The sequence below is a fragment of the Entelurus aequoreus genome, linkage group LG24 (genome assembly GCF_033978785.1).
Source record: "Entelurus aequoreus isolate RoL-2023_Sb linkage group LG24, RoL_Eaeq_v1.1, whole genome shotgun sequence".
Taxonomy (NCBI): domain Eukaryota; kingdom Metazoa; phylum Chordata; class Actinopteri; order Syngnathiformes; family Syngnathidae; genus Entelurus; species Entelurus aequoreus.
The window spans coordinates 11,850,549-11,872,358 of NC_084754.1; the positions used below are offsets into that span (position 1 = coordinate 11,850,549).

Sequence of the window (21,810 nt, forward strand, 5' to 3'; positions counted from 1 at the left end):
CTAGGAAATGTGGAGCAGACGGCGTCCACAAAGTACGAGCGTACTTGGGCTCAGCATGAAAAGGACCGTCGACAGTCGCCAGTGAACAGAGAATAATGTCCCGACAAACCAATGGTGTTGCGAGCTCGACTTAAATTGTGCTAATTACAAACAGAAAGCAGGTGGGTGGATCAGTGCTCAGAGAAAGATGTGAAGAGGTTACGAGAAAACCCCAACACAACAGGAAGTGCCACCAAAATAAGAGCGCAAGACAGGAACTAACACTAAACACAGGAGAACACTAACAAACGCAACATAGGGCACGGCCTGGCGAACTCCACACTAATTCCTCGGGCCGACACAATATAGACAAACATATATATGTTCTGTCACACAACTAATGGTAACATAAGTGAGCCGGTGTATTGAGGGGGTTCATATGGCCATATTCCTGGTTCGATCTCCTGTGGCAAGGGCAATGCAGTCTGGCTGAAAATGCTGAAGCGCCACTCTTCACATTTTAAGATATTCAACACTCTACTGCCACCTGGCAACCAAAGGGAATAGTGCCACCCCAAATTCGTCACGTTTCATGTGTCAGGTAAACCACGACGAATGGGGCCATATGCATCCAGTTCCGACAGTAACTTAAAGCAAGTTGCAAACAGCCTCTTTTTTCATTTTTTATCATGCATTTATACGATATTTGGTGGAGCGCTCTACAAACTGAACGTGGACCAATGCAATGACAACATCTAAGTGCTGCAGGCCAGGGTGGGATTAAACACATGATGGTGGACGTCAGATCACTTTCAGCAGATTTGTGGCTCCACAAGGTCTGCTGCGGGGAGATATCACTGACGTGATTCCAGTCACTGAAATCTAAGAAGCACTGACCGGCAAACTGCTGACGAAGGAATAAACACGGACATAACCACATCCTTGCAACATCTCAGTGCAAAGCGAGATTCAAGAGACAGGTTGTTCAGATCTCAAGTGGTTCACAAAATGAGATGTAGATTATGAAAATGTTCCAAACATGATTCCTTTTTTTCCCCCCCTCCGCGGAATGTTGGTGGTCGCCTTTTGGTGAAGAACCAGCATTAATGCACAGCTGGAATCCTCTTACTGCCAGATAGCGCTCTTGCAATCTTCTACTAAATTACAGCTCACACTTTTCCAATCAAAGCTGCACTGATTACATCGGAAGAGCCACAAAATCGACTGGGATCATGAGCAGGTTTTCATTCATTCATTCATTTATATTTGGCTTGAAATGAGTTTATATGATATTGCAAATGCTGCAATCGCCAATAAAAAAAAAACACACAAAAATGTTTTTTTGTGGCTGTAGGCAACCTCTTGAGCTGCATTCAAAGTGTCATGAGTGGTCAACATCCAGACAATGTGAGGTGAGATGTTATTTACTGTTCTGTGTTTTGACAAGTACTAAACCTAAAGTGTATATTTGTTTGAAAATACATATTTCATATTTTGTCCATCCTTTGCATTATTAAAGGTGTTCTGTTGCTGCTCATTGTGCAACATACTTTGGCAATAATTGACAAATGTGATCCAAAGGACAGACATTTTGCTTTCACTTTGTCATCTACTCCAAATTACAAATTAATTAAAAAAATTAAGGTGTTCAACACGCAGGTTCTAAACAAGATTTTGTGTGTGGCCCCATTTTGGTCTTTAATATTATTTTATTATAGGGTTGTCCCGATACCAATATTTTGGTACCGGTACCAAAATGTGTTTTGATACTTTTCTAAATAAGGGAGACCACAAAAAATGGCTTCATTTGAACAAAACATCTCAGGGTACATTAAACATATGTTTCTTATTGCAATTTTGTCCTTAAATAAAATAGTGAACAAACAAGACAACTTGTCTTTTAGTAGTAAGTAAGCAAAAAAAGGCTCCTAATTTAGTCTGCTGACATATGCAGTAACATATTGTGTCATTTTCCATTATATTATTTTGTCAACATTATTAAGGACAACTGGTAGAAAATGAATTATTAATCTACTTGTTCATTTACTGTTAATATCTGCTTAATTTCTATTTTAACATGTTCTATCTACACTTCTGTTAAAATGTAATGATCACTTATTCTTCTGTTGTTTGATGCTTTACATTAGTACCACAAATCTTGGTACAGTTACAGGATCATACATTGGTCATATTCAAAGTCCTCATGTGTCCAGGGACATGTTTCCTGAGTTTATAAACATAATATAAATTTATTTTTAAACTAAAAAGATTTTGTGATGCTAAAAAATATCGATGTAATCATAGTAGTATCGACTAGATACGCTCCTGTACTTGGTATCATTACAGTGGATGTTAGGTGTAGATCAGTGGTTCTTAACCTGGGTTCGATCGAACCCTAGGGGTTCGGTGAGTCGGGCTCAGGGGTTCGGCAGAGGTCAAGACACACCCGACTCATCGTGTAAATAAAAACTTCTCCCTATCGGCGTATTATGGATACGGCAACAGCAGAAGTCAGACTGATTTGCAGGTGTGTAATTTGTTGTGAGTTTATGCACTGTGTTGGTTTTGTTGTTTGAACAAGGTGATATTCATGCACTGTTCATTTTGTGCACCAGTAAAACAACATGGTAACACTTTAGTATGGGGAACATATTCACCATTAATTAGTTGCTTATTAACATGCAAATTAGTAACATATTGGCTCTTAACTAGTCATTATTAAGTACTTATTAATGCCTTATTCGGCATGGCCTTAGTATAAGCCTAACCCTCTAACCCTAACCCTAACCAAATAACTCTTAATTAAGTCTTTGTTACTTAGAATATGTTCCCCTAGTGTCCAAAAAAAACTCTAAATTAAGTCTTTGTTACTTAGAATATGTTCCCCATACTAAAGTGTTACCAAAAACATATAACTTTGTCTTGAATTAAAAAAAAACAAACAAACAACTAAAGAAGGTTCGGTGAATGCGCATATGAAACTGGTGGGGTTCGGTACCTCAAACAAGGTTAAGAACCACTGGTGTAGATCCACTAATGGCGTTTGTTTATATTGTGACGCCGTTGAGCTACGGTGTGTAGTGATGCATGTTTAGTTATTCCTCGTCCTGCAGGGATGATACTTGTAAGAAACGTACTTTATTTGTCGCCATGGAGGCGAGGATTAGTGATTTAGAAGTAGCTAAAACACTGCCGACTGCGGCTGGACTTTAGCTCTTCCTGAGTGCGTTTCAGTGTTATAACTTCACCCTTATCGTTAGTTTTTAAGCCAAAATGCATCCGTTCTCACTTTTCTGTCTACACACTGTGTCTGCTTGTAAGTACTTCGTGATTGGGGGGGAATATTCCGAATATGATTCATTAATATCGCGGTACTATACTAGTACCGGTATATCGTACAACCCTATTTTATTATTTAACTCCTGAAGGGCCCCCAATCCATCCATCCATTTTCTACCACTTGTCCCTTTCGGGGTCGCGGGGGGGTGCTGGAGCCTACCTCAGCTGCATTCGGGCGGAAGGCGGGGTACACCCTGGACAAGTCGCCACCTCATCACAGGGCCCCCACTCTAAACCTAACATAAACACACTCAGTAGATTTACACACACTAAAACGCTGTATCTATATAGCATTGTTTCTCAAGATAAAGGCAAAAACCTTACTAATTTTGGATGTTTTGCAAACTTACACACCATTTGTCTGGAAGTGGTATTTGACATGACCATAAATAAAAACGTCTGTAATACTGCATCCATTTTAGGGGGTCTGACCTTACGCCTGACAAAAACTCACCTTTTGGAGGTGCTGTATCTTATCTGCTGCCACGCTACCCTGACATCGTCTCTCCTCGCCGACATATTTCTCTCGCACTAACACAATAATAGCAGAGTTGCACTCAAACTCACTATTTACAGCACATGCAAAGTGGATATTCTTTAGGAGGTAGTTTGCAATAAACCAACAGAGCAACTATAAAAAGTTTGTATACACAAACATGAAAAATAGGGTCGGATAATGTTTTTTTAATGGAAGGGTTCTGTTCTTATTGTAAGCAGAACAGCTCAGTTTAGTGTAGCGTATTCAAACACACAACACTACTGTACTGGAAACACCACTATAATGACAGTTATAGTCTTAAACTCAATAAAGTTTTTGCTTTGCCAAAAAATATAACATTTTTCACAATCTAAAACAGGCTTGGGCAATTATTTTTATTCAGGGGGCCAAATTTAGAGAAAAACATGTGTCTGGGAGCCGGTATATCTATTTTTAGGAACACTAGTACAAGAGTAACTAGAATGCATATGAAAATAAAGAATGTCTAATTTACAATATTAACTATGAACAATAAAAGACTGAATATTGACCACATGTGAACGTCACACCCCCTTTAGATCGACATATTTTACAATCAAGCAACGCAACAAAAATGCAACAAACAGTGAAATATGAACACGAAGGGTAAAAAATAAACCCACCTACTATCTGATATATCACTAAGCTTTAGAACTTTGTCGTAAAAATCTCCTTTCGCGTCTGTCCCTGACACCCGCATTTCAGGCTGGCCGCTCTGGAAACACTCTGTGGAAACGCTCCCCACCCACACTGCTTGGTGCCTCGTCTGAGCTGCTGGGACTTAGATTACCATAGTAACTAGTATATCATGCAAAAGCGCAGATTCCAACCAATGAAATACTTTGTATAGTTACGGTCATTTGAAAACATCACTGCACATCATAATGGCAGCTACACTTTCCATCTTAAAGATCTAAAAAAATATATTTGGGAATGTCCGGCGGGCCAGATTGAAAAGTTTAAGGGGCCGCATGCCTTAATTTGCCCATGTCTGATCTAATAAGATATATTGACATATTAATAAGCATTAATATTGGGATTGGATTAATCACACATTTAAATGATTAATTGTAAATTACTTGCTTGCATAATTTCAATCACATGCATTATCAACTTTCCAAAGCCCTTTTTTAAAGTAATTGAATAGTATTGTGTTGGTAGTATGCAATGTCTCATTATCTTACATGACATTTATTAGTTTCTGGTATTTTGTTTTATTTTCTGTCAAACGTTCTTTTTTCATTTTTGCCTCCATTCGCCATCACTTTGCTTGTTTTCCTATGACTCTTTTGCCTTTTTGTGCACTTTCAAAAAGGTTAACCAACGAACGAGATTTCTCTACAGAATTTCCTCTCTGGTCAACAAAACCACCTTGAGGATTCTGGCGGGAACTCTCGTTCAACCCTTTTTCGATTACGCATGCACCTCCTGGTACCCCAGCACCTCCAAAACCCTCAAATCTAAACTCCAAACATCTCAGAACAAGCTAGTCAGGTTACTTCTAGACCTCCACCCCAGATCCCACCTCACTCCTACCTACTTCTCTAAAGTGGGCTGGCTCAAGGTGGAGGACAGGGTTAAACAACTTGCACTGAGCCTAGTCTATAAAATCCGCTACACCTCCCTGATACCGAAGTACATGTCAAACTACTTCCTTAACGTAAATGACCGCCATAACCACACCACCAGGGGGAGCTCCACTAACCACGTTAAACCCAGATTCCGAACTAACAAAGGTCTTAACTCATTCTCTTTCTATGCCACATCAATGTGGAATGCGCTCCCAACAGGTACAAAAGAAAGGGCATCTCTATCCTCCTTCAAAACCGCAATAAAAGTTCACCTCCAGGCAGCTACAACCCTAAACTAACACCCTCCCCGGATCGCTAATAATCAAATGTAAACAATCAAATGCAGATACTTTTTCTTATGCCTTCTGATCTCTCTCTCTCTCTCTCTCTCTATGTCCACTACTTGATGTCCATATCCTACCCCCCCCCCCTCCACACCCGATTGTAAATAATGTAAATAATTCAATGTGATTATCTTGTGTGATGACTGTATTATGATGATAGTATATATGATAGTATATATCTGTATCATGAATCAATTCAAGTGGACCCCGACTTAAACAAGTTGAAAAACTTATTCGGGTGTTACCATTTAGTGGTCAATTGTACGGAATATGTACTTCACTGTGCAACCTACTAATAAAAGTCTCAATCAATCAAAAAATCCTGTTGCACAATTTTGTTAAATACATTTTACCTGCACTCCGTTTGCCGTCTCTGCATCCTGTGGTCACTATCAGCAGCTGCCACACCAGAACATATTTTGGACATCCTCTTTCAGGTCCAAGATCCGCGACCTGCGACCTCACAAATGTTTTTTCTGGATGCACGGACATAAATTCGTGTAGGCAGAAGGCAACGTCTTCTCAGAAGAGTGGCTTCATATTTCTATTGTCACTTCATGGATGTGTGGGGGTCACATGTTCTTGTCCAACATGGATCAACAGGATAATTGAGCAGCCAATAATGACCACCAGACCAGACAAAACACCCTCCTGTGGAGTCCATCTGCTGACCAGGACGTCGTCATTAGAGAGATAGCAGCTTAATCGGATTATCAGCTGATTCTCATTAAAGTGTTCACATCCACAAACTCAAATGGAGAAAAAAAACAACCCAAACAATTAAATGCATGCGATCTATTCTGTAATTCAACAAGTTTATATCCCACAATAGTGCTTTTGCAGTGCAATTACCAAAAATTTTAAATAAGAAGATACGACAATGTAACATTCATGTGGTCTCACAAAAATATTGGCAATAATATCGTTTATCGGCAATCATTTGTAGATCAATATATTGTCCCTGGCCTACATACGGTAGCTTCAATCGCAATGCTGGCTTGTAATGAGCGGTTAAAACAGACAATAAACATTTGAAAATGTCGTCGTGCTGTTTATTCTTTCTATGTTGATAAAATAAATACAATACTTAGCTATTTTGAGCAAAAGATACTGGAACTCAATCTCTTACCAAGCGATAAAAAAATACAAATAAAAAATAGCCAATATGTACGTGGATTAGCAACCAATGAACATCCGAACAAAACCATGAGCATCAATAACTAAGGGAGGAAACAAACTTTAGCAACATTAGCTAACGTATGTGAGCTACAGTGCTAACATCACAGTTACATTTGAACAGAAACTCTTCAAATGACGATGCTGATCTCTTTTTTTTGGTTGTACTTACAGATGTCCATTGTTCTCCAGGAAGCAAAATAAATTCCCATTCAGCCAGTAGTTGCAAGTTGATGCTCTTGTTTGTGTAGTACATTTGGTCCATCCTTGCTGTAATTGTGCCTCTGCAAGGTATTGTACGACGGATGTGGTGATATGAACCAGGATTTGGTCTTAGATGTTAGACGTCCTACATGCGGTGGCTGTCCGTTTAGCAAAGGCACACATTTACTCTGCAACTTTTGTTAACAACATTGATGCAAGTAATCTGCCAGCATAGCGTTCTGCCCTGCTCGTTGTTGATGTAGCAGTCATGCTCGCGGCGCTATTCTCAAGTACGTGTTTCGCTTTAAGATGGTATTTTAATTTTCATGTGCGTTGATAAGAACGTTTGTCGCTGGCTGCAATAACAAGTTACCCTCATTTTTATGTAAAGTTCTGTTTTGAAGCGAAATTGGCCGCCTCTCATCGTGATCACAGTATAACAATGCACGCGTCTTCCGGGTTAAGCCTTAAACTCATTTATGATAACGCGATACATACTGTATATATATATTTTTTTAGTAATCACATGCGTTAATGCATTAACGTTAAAAGCCCTACTTATAATATAATTTTATTTGGTATGTCTGAAGTTTATTATATAGCGTATTTTTCGGACTATAAGATCAACTTAAAATCCTTTCATTTTCTCAAAACTCGACAGTGCGCCTTATAACCCTGTGCGCCTAATGTACGGAATAATTCTGGTTGTGCTTACCGACGTCGAAGCAATTTTTTTTGGTCCATGGTGTAATAAGTAAGAGATACGTGTAGACTGCAATATGACGCCAGTAAACGACACCAAAACTTGAAATGTTCCATTGAAAATAAAGAACATTACACACGGCACTCAAAAATCTGTCAAAATGTTTTAGTACAACTTTGAAGCCACACCGGTTGATGGATTGTCGGCCCATTGCGGCTACCGTAATCAGAGATACAAGTATTACAGTGGTGCGCGTATAAGGACCGCAAAATGGCATCCATTAGCAGACATATTGTCGGGCGTTGCATTATTATGCAAAACCTAACTTTCCTTACCTTGTGGTACCTGCTAATGTGTATTTGTGATCTGCATAAGTCCTGAAAATTTGCGCACGTCCGCCACTGTAGTCCGTGCCGATTCCGTAGTCAATAAGCTTCTTTTTTCCCCCCACTATCTTCTTGTTATGGGACATTCACCCTCTGCTGTTGCCATTTCTAATATAAAGTAGTACCAGTGTAGTGGGTTTACATTATTCAACCACAAAACTTTAGTTATTAGAGAGTTCCAGTTGGACTGTTTTTCACGGGACGCATTTCCGGTGTTTTTATTGCACTAGTGAGCCACAGATGAGGAGATGCTGCTCCGTTATTGATTTAAGTAAAGTCTGAATGTCATTAAAACAGTTAGCTCCATCTTTTGACACTTCTTCCACTCCCGTCCTTGCACGCTACACCGCTACAACAAAGATGACGGGGAGAAGACGCTGTCGAAGGTGAACCACGTAAATAAGACCGCCCACAAAACGGCTCATCCTGAAGCGACTGTCAGGAAGCAACTTGAAGATGGTCTGTAAAACATAATCTATGCAACATTTTGACCAAAGAACCACCATTACATGTTATGTAGACCACAAGGAAGTGTTTTACATTTACAAAAAAAATCATAATGTGACCCCTTTAATGCGCCTTATAATCCGGTGCGCCTTTTGTATGACAAAAAGACCTGAATAGACTCGCTCATCGGCAGTGCGCCTTATAATCCGGTGCGCCTTATGGTCCAGAAAATACGGTACACTATTTGAGAATTGCGGTCAGTTATTGTAAACAAGTATGTATAATTCCTGATGACATTCTATTGGATCAATATTGGTATTGGCCAATACTTAAGGCTCGAGTATCAGTCGGTATTGTATCATAAATAAATAAAAATAAAATAATAATAATCGCTGTCTTTGGCCAGAGGTTCATGGGCACATTTTCCCCTTTGGCCCTTGGAAGTCAAAAGTTTGAGCAACTGTGCAATAGATGATAGCTCTTCTCAAAGACAACAGTGCACATGTTGACTGTGCGATGCTCTCAGAGAGCAGCAAGAAGAAAGCTGACAACAGCTGACAGTCAGGAGCAGTCAGAGTGAAGTCAGAGCAGAGGGCAGCTGCTGCCTCGCAAGCAGACCTTCTGTTGTGAATGACAGCTATTCATACCCTTACCCCCCATCCCTAGCCCTCCTTCCAACATCACATGAGCTTCGCCTCCTACTCAGCACAGCCAAGCACAATCTCACACTGTGCCCCCCCCTGATACAGTGGAGCCCGGGTGGGAGGAGGAGGAGGAGGCGGAAGGGTACGGAGATAACATGCACCGTGAACCGTGAACCTGAGGACAGTGATTGTCCGTAGGAGAGCAGAGTGGAAGCTACACTGAGCGAATGTGCTTTGGTTACAAAGAATATTCTGCATGATTATACTTGTTCATCATGATGTGCCTTTTACTAGATGGAGTACTTTTGTTGAGTACTGACCATCGAATATAGAAATACACTGATTAAAAGGTGTTCAAAACAAGGTTTTAGTTGAGACAACAGACTACAAAACAGCTCGTCTGTATTGTGTTTTGCCAACTACTGGCTTGGCAGACATATTACAGTCTTTAAATTGGGTCTGTTTTGCTGTCACTATGTCCTGTGTCCAACCTTCACCCACATTAAATATTTGTTGTGAAAACACTTGTGAGCGGCCCCCTAACGACTAACCACATAGCATCAATTTCCAGGTCATGTCTTACATAAAGGCCACTAGGAATATCTGCCGTTCTGTTTTGTGACCTCCTGTAAGTATGAGTGTGCCAAAAAGATAGGTCTTGGAGGTGTGATGTAGAAAAGGCAATGCATTGCGGGTCTTGCTGGCCTCTGAATAGCTTATTTACATGGCTGAATACGCAAGACTCCGTGCTAAAGTTTTGTTCTTTCCTTTAATAAGTTCAAAAGGTGTTGCGAACGTGCAGCATCAAGACTGCCACAATCGTGGTCATGATGGCTTCAGGAAAAAGATGGTGAGATTTGAAAGCAAAGCCAAGGAACTTGGGTTAGTCAGCTAATAAAGAGACGGTGAATAGCCTGGATAGCAGCCGTGAGACAAACAAACATGGCTTAACGCCACTGCCTGGTACATGTTGGTGTGTTCACGGCATTGGTAAGTTGGAATCAAAACAGGTTTTATTCAGTTTCACACGTAGCATTTCGTAGGACGTTAGCATTAGCCAAGCAAACAATGTACAGTATTTTTGAAATAAGCATGTTGTCTCTTTTAGTCATGACGAGTAAGCACAAAAATGAATGAGTATTATTTTCAGAGAAGTAGTGTGCCTTTAAACAAGGTACATGTCACAAACACCGACCTATAAAAATACATAATTGGCTAAGACTTGGCTCTCTGTCTCTTCCGATAAGATATGTTGATTTAAAAAGGAGTGACGGGCCGTGCGTTTCCCACCTAGGCCTTCACTGATGTCCGACTTCAATGATTACCTCTCAAAATACCATCATTTATGTCACCACATGACCATTACTGGAGAAATATTATACAGGAATCACCTCAACAGTGTACAAAAAGGAGTGACGGGCCGTGCGTTTCCCACCTAGGCCTTCAGTGATGTCCGACTTCAATGATTACCTCTCAAAATACCATCATTTATGTCACCACATGACCATTACTGGAAAAATTTTACAGGAATCACCTCAACAGTGTACAAAAACGGGTTATTTTCTGGCGCATTTAAAAATCAATAAACCCGCATCAGCAATTAAAACATCTCTTATGTGGTACTGTCAAAATAAAAATTGCAAAAAACATTAAAATTGAAAAAATTAAGAAATACAACATTTGAACTCACAATTTGTAGAACACATTTGACGCCGTATTGTAATCAGTTGATTCGAGGCATTTCCCCATTTTATCGCCGGAACAGCTGAGCTAGCTTCCGGGGTTGGCCAACATCGTCTCACAAGACGTAGTTTCTCTTTAAATATCCTTCTTGAAAATGGCCTCGCAAATATATATCTGCCACCTAATCAACGTTTTGTTCTCCTTCTTTGTGGGTTAAAAAAGTGAGTGAGTATCGGTGATTTCCCTGCTAGTATGAGAGTTTAAAAACCATAGCGCAGCGCAGGGATGACCACGCCTCGTGTTCCCCGGAGCTCATTTGATTGGTCGGGGGGCATGGCTACGGCGCAACACTTCTTGCTTTCTGCTAAATTGCAACTTGTGAATGGATACTCACTTTGGAATGACAAGTGAGTATCCAATCACAGTCTTGTTAACATCAGGCTACCTAGATAGGCTACTGTCAACAACCTGTGATCTGATTGGCTATCACAACTGTCTCTCAACTGTATGTGTTCTCAAATTCATCCACTAACGGTCCTGGTGAGTATCCAATCACAGGACGCGTAGATGTCAACGTGAGGCCAGCTAGAAAGCCTTACTGACAACTCGTGATCTGATTGGCTATCCAGATTTTTTATCACTGTATGTGCCCGTTCACTTACAGTGCACGGACGCCCGCATTGTTGATTCTGAAGGCCTTGGGCAGATTTCATACGGCATGGCAACATAAGCTAGCTAAATTCCGATTGGATACAAACTCTTACCTAAAAACAACAGCACTGGAAGTAGTATAATATGACATAAAGAGAATATGAATACTTTTAGATATTTAGGGAAAGTAAATAAAAAAAATACTTTTATTTTTAATTATGATCATGATTTCTGGTTATGTTAGGCCAGCAGAGAAGGCCTTGCTGGCCCTGACGGCACACCACTGTTTAAAAGTAATAATGGGCTTGTTTTTTCAGGGAAACCTGATAATGAAATGAGGCTGGGCACCCTCATTCCATTGAGAACACAAGAGATTACGCAGAATTTGAACGGAAAACAATGATCCTCAACAGACTTTGCATTTTGAAGTTCTTCACTGGTATAAAAACCGACTTCGTTGAAATATAGACAAGTTTAGCTTCGACAATGGCGGCAGCTTACTCAAATCTCTTAGCCGTTGGACGTGCTCATTTGGATCAGTTTCACCAATTTAACTGATTTTTTTTTTAGGTAATGAGCCTTTGGAATAGTGTACAGTTTGTCTCTGTACGGTCTCTTGACTTTTTAATTTTGTACGACCCATCTTAAACCAGTTTGTTGCCCTCTTTCACATTTACATAAAGGACAGCCATGTGAACAAAAGCTTTGGCCAACAAAACGGCTACCATGGCCCCACAATGCATTGCAAAATCACTTGCCTATTGTTGGAAACAAAGTATTTTTTTATGGAGCTGGGGCCTCATGTATTGGGCTCTCTTACGCACAAAAATCTAGCGTAGTCCCTTTTTCACAGCAAATATGAAATGTATTACAGTGAGCTTGCCACCTATGCACACATCTGATACCCATTTCCTCCTGACTACCTAATGGGACATTTCACTTTTTTAAAATTTTGCCTATTGTTTACAATCCTTGTGAAAGACATGACGATGGATGTTTTTTTTGGCATTCTAACTCACAAGTAAATGCAAGCAAAAGTCTGCTTACAATGGAGCCTATGGGAGCTGCTCTATTCTGCCTATAAAGCCCTTAAAAAAACATCCAAACACCTCCATTAGGGTTCATTTTAAGCATATGCGGCACACTATTTTAAAAAACTACATCACAACATTCACTTTTTTTTCCCAACAACATCAGCCCGCAGACTTCATGAGAGCCAACAAACATAAAACATCACTTACTGTACAAGGTCTGCTATCTTTAGGATGCCGACTGCGAGGATGTTCATATATTCCCATTTACATGAAGAATTTACTTGTAATCCTCACAAAGAAAAGGGTGTGTAACCAAGCGTCTTTTTATATTGTTCCCGCCATTTCGGGCCTAAATTTGCTGTCAAAGTGTACCAACTTGTCGGAATACGTCCTCATTCTTTTTTCTATACAGGTGAGAGGATAACTTATGATCGCGAATAATGTTTGACAAGGAAAGACACAAGGAAGCAGCTCATTAGTCGATCATGTCAGCATTGGCACACAAGCTCAGGATAATGACGCTGCTATAAATAGTTCGTCTGTGTTAGCACCTTTAATAACAATATCACTAATATTTGGTTTATATTCAAGTCACGAAATGTAAATGGAGTATTTTTGGGGCTTTTTGGATAGTTATTTATTGGCGGAATAGAGGACCTCCCATTGGCTCTGCTGTGCACATACTTTTATTTAGGGGTTTGAATGCATTTTTTTTTTTAAAAAAACATCCGTTGTAATGCCTATTATATTGTGACAATCGGCAAAATTCCAAAACAAGTGCAGGTCCCCTTTAAGCTCTCCATTCTGTTCACTTGGGGCCAGTAGATTCCCGATGCTTCAGCCTTCCAGTCGTGTTCGTCTCCTCTTCTCCAGCTCCACTTACGCTTCCAGCTCCTAAGGCTTTGCACTAGCGTTGCTGTGTAGTGTTAACTGTCTCCTGCCCACACCTTTTGTCTGGTTTTATGTTTCTCCCCACCTTTTGTGTGCATCCTTGGTTGTTTTTCTGAAGTCATTTTTGAGTGCTCCTTTTGTTGTCGTTTTTTTCCCTCTGCGTTAGGGTCCTACTTCAGTGAAAGCTGATCTTGACAGATATTTATAAAACAATCTTGCCTTCCTTTATACTTCCTCCAAACAGGCCGTTTGGAATTTGGCCAAATTGTGACGTTTTTCCAATTGGTGACGTCTGCAGATATCTCCATATATGGTCGAGATGTACCCGAAGAGCTTTGCGCGAATCCGCCATTGTAGTCCGACACTGTAATCAATGAGTTCCTTCTTTTTTTTCAAGCCTCTTGTGGGGCAGACGGTCTCGTGCATGCACATGGCATTCTCTGCTGTTGCCATTTCTAATACAAAGTAGCAACCGCGACATTATACGAAAACCAGGGCAAACTTGTGCTGATAATTTTCGTCGAAAAGCAAATCATAGGGAAAGTGGGATGCATGGAAACTGATTTACTAATGTACTTCTTATGTTTTCTGGGGGGTGATGCATAGGAGAAGGAATGGCAAACATACAGTAAAGGATGTTGGGAAATAGGGGCGTAGCAATACGTGGAGTGTGTTTTTACCGAGGTTTTTTTCTTTAACATTAGCATGTGACAGCCTTCAGCTACTTACTGCTGAGGATGCTGCAGTGGCTTGTTTGATTCATCAGCACTAAATCTAGCCGAGCACAGAAAGTGCTTCACTGCTCAAAACAACAACATAATGAAAAATACATGTCAGTCAGCAGTAAACCATGGCAAGGAATAACATATGAAGGTTAGGTTAGAGACACCATCCCTATTGGATTAAAATTCCCGAATTCTCCTATTAGTACAGAAACAAACACATAATGAATGACTACTCACAGTGATGAATGCTGGGATGCTGGTCACTCTTTGGACAAAAGTAAGAGCTGCAGTGCTGGAACTCTTGTCACCATGCAAATTCCTGCCTCCCTCAGCTTCCTCCTCCAAGGTCAGTGGCTCTAGGAGCGCTTATTTAACTCCTCCCTGCCCTCAGTGGACAACCACTACCCTCCTGGTCCTCCACGCCCCCTTCTTGGCCGGCCACCCAGGCAGTAATGACCGTCCTGATCCAGATTAACTCGTAGGTGTAACCTTGTTGTTCTACACTCCCAAGATGGGACGGGAGACCACAGACAGGATTACGCAGAGATCCAAGGGGGATTGGGTTTGAGACCCCAAAACACTCCTGCATCTACTAGCACAAGTACATGTTAAATCTTGGGAAGAATGTGAGGAATTTAGAGATCTGTAAATCAAAAGACTTGTCGATGACATTGTTTGTACATACACTGTGCTGTAATCCCCACACGGTCTGACAGTGCCAAAGGAGACAGGTCGGGGTTAAACATCTTAGAAAAGGACATAGGAACAGACAAGGAATGCATGGTAATGGAATACAAAATAAAAACATAAATAGGACATTCCATCTGAAATGCAGAATGTCATGAAGACACATTGTCTTCAAACAAAGTGGTCTCCTGTAGTGGCCGTTCAGGAGATTTGCAGAGTATTTCGCTGCATCACTTAGTGGATTTGGATCCTCTAATGGGATTTGATGGAAGAAGCGTCTGATAGGATGAGAAGGAGCTAAATACATGCAGACATTTTTTTTATGAAGATTAAATAATTGTTCATGATTTATAGGCACATTTCCTAGCATAGCATGGGCCTAACAATCGTCAAACTAGCATGACAATGTTAAACTGGAGTGTCCTTGTGAATCGTGAAATGTCATCAGCAAAAAAGGGAACCATTTTTTCTTAGGATTTGCTGCCCCACTGTGAGAATTGGTGGTCATTACAATAACTGGCAAGCTACTGACATCATACTGTTTGGCCTTATAATTAAAAACACACACTCACCAGTTCAAGAGTCGTAACAAAAACTTTGCATTAATATGGATAATAAGTTCCACTGTTAGAATTAAACATGCATCATCAACATCCTATTTAGTGAGTGACCTGAACTTCATCCCACTGAGATGTGGTTCTAACTGAAGACTAAGATAAATTAAACGAGATAAATAATGTAAGCAAAAAATCTTAGAAACATTTTTTTATTTAATACAATTGATAAATATTTATAAACTATAAATGTATATTTATAAACATTAAAACCATGAATTGAATGTAATACACATGATCATAAATGACATTATAATGAATGTAAAAAAATAATAGTTTTCTAAAATGTATTACAATTAATTTTAATAAGTGTTTAAATATATTTATAAATTATAATTAGATATTTATAATTTTAGAACAATAATTACATCTAATGGACAATTTATTATAAATCTAACCGTAAGAACATATTTAAATTATTAAAAAAAAATCATGAATATATTGCTATTTTTTTTTTTTTTTTACAATTATATTACAAACAAATGTTATACTATACAATTTATAATAAACAAATCTATAAATATTAATAAACAATTTGTGTAATATAATGAAATTCATAAATATATTAATGAATTATAAGCATATTTAAAATATTTTTTATTTATTTAAACTTGATATACAATGTATTATACATATTTAAATATACATTTACAAATATAATAAATCAAATAAATCAATTTAATAAAATTCATATATGTATATATATATATATATATATATATATATATACATATATATATATTTCTAAATATATGTATACATATATTAAAACAATGAATTGAATTTAATATAAAATGTAACATAACAATATTTAATACATATATTTAAATACTCAAATTTAATATAATACAATTTAGAGATGTATTAAATTATATATATTAAGAAATATAATACAGTTTATAATATACATGTATAAATATGTTAAAACACTTGATAGAATTGTATATAATAAAATGTATACGTATTGTTAAATATATACTAAATTAAATCCCTGCATTGATACTTAACAGATTAAACAAAGTGAAATAAATTACAAGGTTCACATCATCAGGAAATGAATGCAAATGTGTTCTTGTCATCATTGGGTATGTTGCACCTCAGAAGAGTCTAATCTGTTCCGGTGAGTCCCAAAGGTCATGCATTGAAAATAAGTATTTGTAATCACAATAAAACATTTAAATGTCATCTCCTAAGGCAGTGGTCCCCAACCTTTTTGTAGCTGCGGACCGGTCAATGCTTGCAAATTTGGGGGGGTGGGGGGGTTTGTTTTGGGGGTTTTTTTCATAAAGAAATACAATCATGCGTACTTACGGACTGTATCCCTGCAGACTGTATTGATGATCTATATTGATATATAATCCATATATTGTGTTTTTTATGTTGATTTAATAAAAATAAAAAATAATTTTTTTATTATATACTTTTTTTTTTTTTCTTGTGCGGCCCGGTACCAATCGGTCCGGTGGTTGGGGACCACTGCCCGAAAGGATGCACAGCAATAGTTCTAAAACCTATTTTGTTATTTTGTAAAACCTATATGCTTGAAATAAAACGTGACTTCATGTTCAGGAAAGGAAGCCGGTACAGTATTCCAATCAGTTTAATGACTTTTATGGTGTACATAGTAACACAAGGCATTGTAATAAAAAAAAAACATTCTAAAAAGCACATAAACACGACTGATTCATAAATACAGTACCCTGTGTTAAAAAAAAGGCAAATTTTAAATACTGCATGAAAACAGTGATGGTGATTTAGTAAACACATTACAGGTCGATGTATTATTTCACACGACCAATCAAACCTGCTTTTTTTTCTTCAAACTCATCCAAACCTGAGCACTAAGTAGTCTGCATACAGTGCAGCAAAACACAGCTTGGTACATACAGTACCCATCATGGCCAAGTACTTACCTTCTCCATGATCTACCTTTTGAAAAAGGAGGGTTTCAAGGCATTTGTGTCGCTATCGATGCCTAAACATTGTTTCACAAGAAAGTACAAAACAGGACTTAAATGCAAAAAGTCCATAAAAGGTCCAGAAGTAAGAGTTCTGACTAATCTAAGACGTAGGTAGCGTAATGTAGTCTGTGTAATACACACTTCCTGCCTGCTTGAACTATGACCTTACTGTGGGTCAGGTGACCTCCTTCACAGTGTCAAGGCAAAGCATGGCTCATCATGGCAGAACACATGAAGTGGAACTTGACGGCAACAAAAAAACGTGTGCATGAGAACCATGACACTTTAAAAAAAACAAACTGTAGGTTCAACTTCTTCATGCTGTTCTTCATATAACACTGTCTCATAGCGATATACAGGAGGTGGCTGCATTGTCAAACCACTCCGGGGTCACGAATAATCTCCAAAAGTGCAGTCAGAAGCATGAATAAACTAACCTGTGTGATGTTGAGCAGGACTTTCTCTCTGCTGTACACTTCCATGGGAAGCATGGGCACATTTTGCAGGCACAGTTCCGGTTACCTCAGCTGTGGTAGCTGGACAAAGAGCCCTGCTTCTGTGAGAGGCGCAACAGTTCCTCCCGGATGGCCTTAATCAAGGAGGCCGAGGACTGGGTGGGAGGGGTCATGGCCAATGGGGGCGGGGCAGAGAGGTAATCCACACCAGTGTCCAGGTGAGCAGGAGGAGCTGAGGGCTCCCTGAGGACACTCCTGGGCATCTGGAAAATGGAAGGACACACACACAACCTTAGGCACAATCTAAAACATGCATACATCTGAAAAATATCCACTCTTATCCTGTAGATGACAGTATTGCTTGCTTTTTTTTTTCTTAATGCACATTTTAACAAAGATTGGCAACAAAATGTGATGATGTTTGCCATCCTTCTATAAAGTTCCATGAGCTAACTAAGGTCATACCTGTGTTAACGGTCACCTGTCTGTGGCGCCCACAAACATTTCCCCCACAGAGAAATGTAATGTTATAAACTTTGTCTACAGCAATCACAAAAGTTTTTTTTTCACTTTATATAGTGACCACTAATATACAAATTTGCTGCAATTATGAATGATGTTGCTACTTAAACCTTTACTGAATATTCTAATTTTGGCGAAGATGGGGATGAGTGTTCGCTACCTGTGTACTTTGCCATGAGTTCTTACTTGAATTCAATAATGTTCCGTCTTTGTGTTCAAAAGCTGTGTTGATCTTGCCCACCTTTTTTTATTACTGTTTTTATTACTGGGTTTTAAAGGTGTCCCAACTTTTTCACTCCCAATGATACCGATATTTGAGTCTTAAGTATTGGCAGAAACCGGTATTACTCCAATCAGCACAAATCATCGTACATACTTTTATTATTTTGTAGTGTGTAATGTTAGAAAAGGTCTGATGAAGTACAATTACTCAGATAACAATGATAAAACATTGAAAAATACAAACTTTATTTATGTTTCTGTTAATGCGTTTCTTGGCAACAATACAGTAATTCATTAAAATAAGTGCATCCAGACTTGATTGTTAGTGGATACTTTCTAATACGCTTCTGTGTTATTCCAGTGACGTCAATATATGGAAATTACCCAAGACGTTCGGAGAGGACAATTCAAAATAGCTGACTGAATTTGTGGCATTTTGTGATGTTTAGACGGTATTTTCACATACTTAGCGGATTGTAAATACAATTGGATATGGTCTAATGGATACAATAAAACACAATGAAGCATATAAAGTCAGCTTGTTGTTCCACTATACTGGTACTTTAAGGACAATTAATACATACAGTATGTCTGTGTCAGGCTTGTTACTGACAGTTTTGTTTTGTTTTCCTCTGTTTTAGAATCACTTCCTGTCAGCGCTCTTATTTTAGTTCAATTTCCTGCATGTCTCCCTGAGCGCTCTTTTCCCTCATCTGTTCCTGATTGGCAGCCTGGCACACCTGGTTGCAGTTGCCAATCAGGCTGCTATTTATGCCTGCCTCGCCCTCCAGTCAGGGCTCGATGATTGTTTCCTGTTTCCCCTGCATGTGTACTTACCAGTTGCACTATTAGCTTTTTGACATTAAAGCCATGTTTTCCTGCGCTACGCCTGCCATCTCTGCATCTTGGGGTTCAAGACCAACAGCAGTTCCTGCAGCTTCTGTGCTATTGTGTGCTTAGCTGTTGTGCAGTTGCTAGCTTCTAGTAGCCTACAGTATAGCCTACCATGTTTACCTTTTGTACATGACTTTCTTTAAAATACAAGAAAAGCCCAACCTTCTGTGCTTATTTAAGGACGTTGTTAAGGAGGGCATGTTAACTGGTTGTCCATCTTTGAAGTGAACGCGCAGCAGGACTGCTTGATTAAGGATACAAGCTGACACCCTACTCAGTGGCCTAGTGGTTAGAGTGTCCGCCCTGAGATCGGTAGGTCTTGAGTTCAAACCCCGGCCGAGTCATACCAAAGACTATAAAAATAAAACCCATTACCTCCCTGCTTTGCACTCAGCATCAAGGGTTGGAATCGGGGGTTAAATCACCAAAAATTATTCCCGGGCGCGGCCACCGTTGCTGCCCACGGCTCCCCTCACCTCCCAGGGGGTGAACAAGGGGATGGGTCAAATGCAGAGGACAAATTTCACCACACACCTAGTGTGTGTGTGACAATCATTGGTAGGTTAACTTTAACTTTAATTATCCAATACTTGCTTTGTTGCTGATGCCGGAATGATATTTAATATCAATATCGCATCAGGTGGCTTATTTTTGCAGTCGTAAAAAAAGCAGGGACTTGTTAGTTAGCAAAGAACTACAGGAAGCCAACCTCTCTTCGCTGGGCGGAATGGCTTTGGGTGTTGAGTTGAGAGCAGGCTAACAGGGAAAGTTTTAGAATTAAGATACATTAGCAACACAGTTGGACTCATGCAGAGTATTTATTAAACGGTAAAACTGAGTCACAAATGTGTTGGGAGTCTTGTTTGGCCACTCAAGTGGGATGATATGTGTTCAAAATGACTAGTTTGTTGTGTGATCTATTGACCATACAATAACCAAGGCAAACCTGTATCGAAAATGTTCATGGAAAACCGAAGTAGGGCTAAGAAAAACGGAGGTAAGACTGTACTTTGATAGAAAGACCAAAAAAATAAAAGTTATTTCGGTGTCGGCACTCACTGCGTTATCTGGTACTGTTCTGCAGTAACTGTCATCTCGGTAGTTGCTCCAGCCACCATTCTGTCCAGGATGACCTCTGACACCTGCTGGATAACCATTCATTTGGCTTGTCAAGCCCACCTGTGTAAGATGATGAAGCTGGGAGCCTAGTTTCACACACACACACACACACACACACACACACACACACACACACACACACACACACACACACACACACACACACACACACACACACACACACACGAGTTTACAGTAACCAATCTAATTTAGTGACGGTTGTCTACAGAGACATACTCCTTACAGTAAAAGCATGAGTCACAGCCTCACTTGGGCCCTTTTAATAATTCAAGAGACACTCAGCTCTTTTAGGTTGCCTTATGGGCTCAAGGTGTCTGACACATTGGGAGTAAGTGTTAAAGTGTAGGGCAGTAGCTCAAATTCAGAAAGTAGTAGAAATTGTGGAGCATAAGCATAAACAGACGGTAGCATTTCCCATTTTCCTTTGTCAATACATACTGTAAACACTGTGCTGAATGACGCCAATGGAGCAGTAAAAGTAAACCTCGGCAGCGTTAACAGGGGTTTGACTCTGTACCTGTAGTGCCCCCTACTGGTCGTGGTCTCGCTGATGTGGGTGAGTCATCAGCATAGAGTCCTCTGCTGGAGTAATGGCTGGCGATCTGGACCTGCTCCCCGGGCCTTGTTGCCTCTCCAGGGGGGAAGTAACTCAGTCCATGATCCTGCCTGAAATGCAATGCACAAAACATCACGTCTAACATCATACCCTTTTGCCTTGGAGACTTTGTATTCATAAGTAATATACAACTATAAATACTTGATACTTGTGTACAATATCACATGTCATGTTTTAAACTACAATATTGTTCAATTAAGGCCACTTATTACATATGTCTAACTTGTGTGCTATTGTGTGCTTAGCTGATGTGTAGTTGCTAGCTCCTGTTGTAGGAGCATATAGCCTACTATCTATTGTGAATAACTTAACTAAAATACAAGCAAAGACAAACCATGTGTGCTTATTGGAGGACATTTAGATACTGAGTGCCTGTCCAGCTTTGCACAAGTAAACATACTGCAA

The 21,810-nt window shown here is 39.4% G+C and overlaps 1 protein-coding gene across 11 annotated transcripts in view; it reads right to left on the bottom strand.

The window, feature by feature from the left end:
- Nucleotides 1-17,179: 17,179 nt before the first annotated feature.
- Nucleotides 17,180-21,810, bottom strand: part of si:ch211-1e14.1 (UPF0606 protein KIAA1549) — a 48,963-nt gene continuing 44,332 nt past the window's right edge. For all 11 annotated transcript variants that reach the window (XM_062036046.1, XM_062036051.1, XM_062036054.1 and 8 more), the window contains 3 exons: nucleotides 21,307-21,455; nucleotides 20,709-20,854; nucleotides 17,180-18,274 (listed from right to left, as the gene is read on the bottom strand). In XM_062036046.1, the coding sequence (XP_061892030.1) occupies nucleotides 18,080-18,274; nucleotides 20,709-20,854; nucleotides 21,307-21,455 (490 nt within the window). In that variant the 3' untranslated portion in view covers nucleotides 17,180-18,079. The remainder of the gene's footprint in view (nucleotides 18,275-20,708; nucleotides 20,855-21,306; nucleotides 21,456-21,810) is intronic.